The sequence below is a fragment of the Prunus avium genome, chromosome 7, assembly GCF_965620075.1.
Source record: "Prunus avium chromosome 7, drPruAviu1.hap1.1, whole genome shotgun sequence".
Lineage (NCBI taxonomy): Eukaryota > Viridiplantae > Streptophyta > Magnoliopsida > Rosales > Rosaceae > Prunus > Prunus avium.
In genome coordinates this window covers 22361850-22368161 of record NC_142290.1, presented here as the reverse complement: position 1 = coordinate 22368161, position 6312 = coordinate 22361850, and the positions used below count along the sequence as shown (strand labels likewise).

Genomic DNA, 6312 nt, shown 5'->3' with positions numbered 1-6312 from the left:
CTATAAAATAAAATAAAAAATAAAAAATAAAAAATAAAAAAAGTTCTTGCATTCTTTCACAGAGAGAGAGAGAGAGAGAGAGAGAGAGAGAGAGAGAGAGAGAAAGAGAGCTGGCGAGGATAGGCAAATAGGATTCCGACAAGGATAGGAAAGTTGGCATCGACGACGATTCTGGTGGGGAAGCATTGAGTGGCTAGGTGTTTTGGCAGCGGTGTTGGGTCTGGTACAGTAGTAAGTTGGGCTGAGAGGTTGGGAGGAGGAGAGGGACAATGATTTTTCCTTTTCTTTTAATTTTGAATGAAAATTAATTATTTAATATTTACTTGTTTTGTATAATAATTTATTAATTTTTTGTCCAAGTGGAATCCCACGTCAATTGAAAAATGGGTCCCATAAATGCCACATCAGCATTTAACAGATTAACTAATAGTTTGGCTAATGGAGGGGGTAAATTGTAGGGTTTCCGAGAGTTTGAGTATGTACTCGTAAATGTCTCTAAAGTTGGATATGAACTTGAAAATGACCCTATAGTTTATGGGGTTTTATGTAATTTACCCTTATATATATGTATATATTATTATGCATAAAGTATTATATCACTTAAACATTGAAAAATAAAATAAAAAAATGTAGTCCCAGTCCAAGCATACACGAAACACATGACAAGTATTATCCAACTTAAACCAAGACAAGCCAAGCCAATACAATCTCTAAGCATAGTTCATATCAAGACAGTCATGTGTAACAAATAAGGCCTTAATGAATTACTTTCTACCTGACAAAGTCATCGTGGGTTTTTAATCCTATCTTGGGGTTTTCTCACGTTAAACCCATTGCACACTTTATTTTTATTGCTTGTTGGTTTCTTTGTTTTTAAACTAGATTTAATTGGGTAAAACTAAAATTAACATTTGGTAAAAGCCTATTCACCCACTCTAGGCTTATAGGTGGTTTAGCTATGCAATTTCACCTTATTGATCTCAAAAGGTGAAATTGACACAACAAAACAAGTAATAAAATTCACAAAATCTGCATCTACAAAAATTAATAATACTGATAATAGATGTGGACTAAACCAAATAATAATTAATCGTTTTGGACCTAAGTCTAATAACCCTAGCATAAATACGAATTAGCACTTAATCTAGCAGTGCTTCACCACTTAGAGCATGTCCACCCATAAGGGCTAAGTCTAGGGCAAGGGCAAGCAAGGGCTGCCACTATTCATGTGAATAGTGTCAGCCTTGCCATTTGTGGTTCCACCCATGGGGGCTAAGTCTAGGGCAAGTCTAAGGCAAGAAAGGAAAAAAATATTATGCAACAAAATATAAACAATTTAGAAAGTGAATTGTTATGTATTTATAGGGAAAGCATCTATAATTTTTTGGTATTTTTTTTATAAAAAAATGAAATTTTTTTGGATTTTTTAAATATTTTTTTGCTCGCTGACGTCAGCCTTGATGTCACAGCCCTCGGGCTGAAGCCCAGGCGAAACTTGCCCTTGGGCTTGCCCGGGCTGGTGGGACCCACGCCAAACCGGGCTGCAGGCTGCTGCGCTGGAGCTGCCTTGGCCTGTTGAGGGGGGCCTTTTGCCCGGGTTTGGACCTGCGGTGGAGTTGCTCTTATGTATTGTAAATAGTTCGAATTATCTGTATCCATCTCCCATAATAAAATAAATAAAATTCATAAAAGCTCTTTTGAATTACTAAAATAATTGTTCATATGAATATGGGTGGACCCCATTAAGTTTGTATTTGGAGCCATTTCCCACATCTTTTGCTCATGGCAAACATTAGGGCGGAACCCGTACCGCCCAATTATACTTTTCCATTTCTCCTATGCAGTTTACTCCAGACATCCAACTTATTTTATATAATGAGCTTTTCATGTGGGCACATTCTAACGTAACATTTTATACAAAAATTCTTAGAGAGTCTATTTGGAGAAAAAAGAAACCTCAACTAGTCACTTGTTATTTTTTTAATTGGTTAGTGTATTACAATTTTTTAACTTGAAAGTACGTAGAATTTTTCTAAAATATTGTACTTGAATGATTTTTTAAAATTTTAAAATGTCATATTAAAATGGACCTATTTGTAAAAAGTAATTTATATATCAAGCCATCTCTTCTAGCCCAGCCCACCTTATCATAGTGGATAGTTGTTAGGCCCATTTCCGGCAATAAATAAAAAATTTGCATATCTCATGTTTCATACGTCTTTCTCTCTTCATATGATGATAGAGATAGACAGACAGTTGAATAAAACATGTGTTACATGGAAATTTTACTCTTTACTTGGTGCTTCTTAGGTTCAGCCTAAGGAGACAAATCATGTTACGGGGGTTATTATTTGGCCCACAGGCTCATGATTTGATGGAGGCACGCACAAACCAATGAGGAAAAGTCCGGCCCTGCCTGTTTCGGGCCACGCATTATTAAAGCTCAATAGATTGGTAAAGTTTAACAATATTGGGGCAGTTGCGTATCAAAACTAAAAACAGAACAAGGAAAAAAAAAAAAATGCGGGAAAATCCAGTAATCTTGCTTCATATACATGATTTTTTTTTTCTTTCTACTTTATGTCATTTAAGTGGCAAAACAAAATTGGAATGAACTATTTCCATGTAAATTGTATACATGAAAAAACCTCTCTACACTCATTTCGGCCAGCATCAACCAGCAGTGAAATGGAAAGAAAAAGAAAAAAGGTAATAGAATTATTACATTGTTTAAATCAAAGGAAAAATTTGTTCCATGATCAATCAATCAAACCACAGTGGTTATGCCATTGTATCTTGGTCTAGTTCTATCAGGTGAAAGCCCCTCTTCCATGGCCTTCCTCTTGTTACTGTTTGCTGGCACTGGTGGTGGTTGTTGTTGTTGTTGTTGTTGATCTACTACTTGTTGATCCTGCTCCTGTGAAGCCTCTAAGCTTTCAGATGATTCTTCTTGTTTTTCTTCGTTTTCTTCCTTTCCTTGGTTTTGATCCTTGGACTTGGTTTTCATGATATGGGGTCTAAGCCTACTCAAGTCTGATAGCCTCACTGGCTTTAAGAAAAATTCTTCAGCCCCTTCTTCCAAGCATCTGTTACCAACCACATCAATTCATCAATTCATCAATTCATCAATTCATCAATTCCACTTCACAAACCAAAATCCCAGATTCCTACACTATTCTAAATCTCCAAGGGAAAGAAAATAAAAAACAAAAAAACATGCAAATCAGGTAAGCTCATATTATTTTTCTCCTCTGTTGTTACCTGTTGATTCTTGAAGGCACATTCTCAGATGACATGATCACAACTGGTATGTTTCTCAGAGATGAAGATTCCTGTAAAAACAATCAAAGTCCCATTAATTTCTTGAACAAACATTTTTCAAAAAGTTCATGAAAAGATTTGTAATTTTGATGACAAGAGGACCCATGTAAAACAAAGGAAATCTTCTGACCTCCAGAACCTGATCTAATTTGGGTTGAAAATTAGTGGGGAAATATTCCAAGAGAATTTTAATTGATATTCAAAACCAAGTGGTAAAAAGGAAGGACAATTGTCAAACTCTTGTCGATAGATGGAAAACTCAATGGGGAAAGATTGAGGAAAAAGCAAGGGAATATAATGATGAAGGAGAAAAGAGACAAAGGAATAGAAAATAAAGCATACCTTGATTTTCTTGAGCAAATCATATCCTGTCATGCCAGGCATACAATAGTCTGTAATAACAAGATTCACTCCCACTTCCTGCAAAAACACAAGAAAACAAAATAAATTTAGAAACCCAGAAAAGAAAAGTTGTGGGAAATTAGGAAGAAAATAAAAAAGCTCTGGGAATCTCAGACATTAAAGAAGAGAAGAATCCATCAATCAATCAATCGTAGTACCTGTTGATTGCTTGGGGAAACAGAAGGTGACTCTGGACTACTTTGGTCATCCTCATACAAACCCAGAAACTCTAGAGCCTTGCTACCAGAATCAACTGTAGTAACTGCAATGAAGAACAGAGGAGCATAAAAATCACACCACAGGGATAACATAATAAAACAATGAGACCCAAGATTGAACTTTCATTCAGATTAGCTCCCTCTGTTTTTCTTCTTTTTTCTTTTTGGTGCTGTTGGGGTGGGTGGTAAGTAGAAGCAACCCAAGAAATGAAGTACCTTGATATGAAGAGGTCTTGAGGAGCCTCTCAATCAGTTTGCGATCTATGAGGCTGTCATCAACAGCTAAAACATGGAACTGTGAATCTGCAGCAGCCATCACCATTTCACTAGATGAAGAAGATTCAAGATGAAAGCAAATACCAAAAGGCCAAGAGAAGAACAGATGGCAGTGACTGAGAAAAATAGCTAAAAGCCTTCGTGAGCTTTTCTTTTTCTTCTTTGGGGGTTGGTTTGGTTTTCCTATGGGAGGAGGAGGAGAAGATGAGAAAGAGGGGAGCTTTGTATTGAAATAAGAAGAAGACCCACCAATATCCACATCCCACAAAGCAAGATCCGACCAGATTTCATCCCAAATCTTGTAAATTTTCCAACTTGATTTTTGAATTACAGGGCAAGCAATGCAAAAGAAAAAGAAAAACAAAAGAAAAATGAAACGAGTAATAAGAAATGACAGAAAATAATCCCAATGAATATTTTAGTTGATGGGGGGGTGGTGGGTTGTATATTTATACAAAAGGCCAGACGTAATAAGAGAGGGGCAGGAAGATTTTGTGTGAAAAATAGAAAGTCTTGGATGAAAGCAAAAGGGTAAAGCTTGAGAGTGGAGGTGAGAGAAGAGAAGAGGAGAGAGAGAGAGAGAAAGGGTGGGGGAGGTGGGGCCCACCAAAATCCTCCCAAGAGATACAGGTGACATCAGCAGAGGTGCCTTTTTCCCTGGGTGTGAAATCATGTGGCGCTTACCATATCTTGAGCAGGTGGGGGAGTGGTGGCAAAGAGAGGGCAATTTCTTTTGATTCCCTTTTAAGATTTGCTTCCCATGCATGATGATGATGCTCATCTCCGTTCAATGCCCATACCCATTCCATCCATGCATCCATACATTCAACATTCATGAGCTGCCAATGCCATGCCTAATAGCCACTTACCCCACCCCCAATTCCTATTAAAATTCTCTATTGGATTGAACAAACTTATCCGACACGTAGAATCCGTCATTCACGCGCGCATATATTGGGTCGTTGAATGAGTTTAATTTTTGAAATCTAGATAGTTTAAATCAAAATCCTTTAGTTAATGACGGTGAACAAATCTTTCGTTTATGTCAATGGGGTCATACCGTAGAGTGTTTGGCCTCAGACCATGTCTAAGGTTCGAAACCCACCCCTAGCATCAGAGTTTGTATTCTCTCATCCTATCGACTAGAAAAACAAAAACAAAAATAAACAATCAAATCTTCCATTTATTCTCTAATTACAATTAACGGCATTTTGAATTTTCTCATGTGTCTACTTAAATATTTACAAATAAGTCGTTACTTGTGTCACTCTTTATGCAAAAATATATAACAAATTTTAAGTATGTCAAAATTATCACAATGTTCACTTCTTCTTTGTTGGCTATTTAAACAATTTAAGAATAGGTTGTCTTTGTCTAAAACCCTAGCCTCCTCTCTCCCAAAAAACACTCTAGAGCCGTTTTCACTTTGAGGGGGAAGGAAGCCATTGTTCTTCCTTCCCTCCCCCCTCCTCTCTTCCTATCCTCTCCGTTCTCCTCTCTTCCCCCATATTCAAAGACATAAGGTTTCCCCTATTTGTCTTTGCTTTGTTACGATTTTCCTCCACCCATCATAAGCAGCTGCATCTCAGCGTCAGATCTCCACTTGCGTTTCGATATCGGATCTCTACCACTATCCTTTTTGCGGTTTCTTTACGTTTGGAATAAGTCACAGAAACTCTTTGAGTTTTCTATATAGTTTTCACCTCTCCTTTTGTGAGAGTTTTTCACTTCTCTTTTTGTGAGAGTTTTCCACCTCTCTTTTGTGAGAGTTATATTTGTATTTTTATGGCTTGGTTTTTTCAAGCTTTATCTCCTTTTGGTTTTTCTGAGTTTGCAATTTTAGTTGGGATGCCTATGTCTAAGTTTCTTCGATCATGCATGATCGTTAATGGAAGCACACCAGATTGTCTTAATTTTGATGTTACATCGCTCTTTTATTGTAATTACCATTTGTGCCTAATTTATATTGGCCTTTTGTGGCTAGTGGGTTTTTTGGTTGAATTATAAATGCAATCTTAGAATTTCTCAACCAAAAAAAAAAAAAAATCTTTTTCTAATTTAAAATTAATTACCGACTAACTCTTGATCTAATAAT

General features: G+C 36.7%; 1 protein-coding gene across 1 annotated transcript; it reads right to left on the bottom strand.

Annotated features, from left to right (window-relative positions):
* Positions 1–2605: 2605 nt before the first annotated feature.
* LOC110772014 (two-component response regulator ORR10-like) lies at positions 2606–4674 on the bottom strand. Its single transcript, XM_021976376.2, has 5 exons — positions 4158–4674; positions 3882–3985; positions 3664–3741; positions 3262–3332; positions 2606–3086 (listed from the first exon to the last, which is right to left on the bottom strand). Exons 1-5 carry the CDS (start codon positions 4261–4263, stop codon positions 2768–2770), a joined length of 678 nt encoding a protein of 225 aa, XP_021832068.1. The 5' UTR covers positions 4264–4674; the 3' UTR covers positions 2606–2767.
* Positions 4675–6312: the final 1638 nt, after the last annotated feature.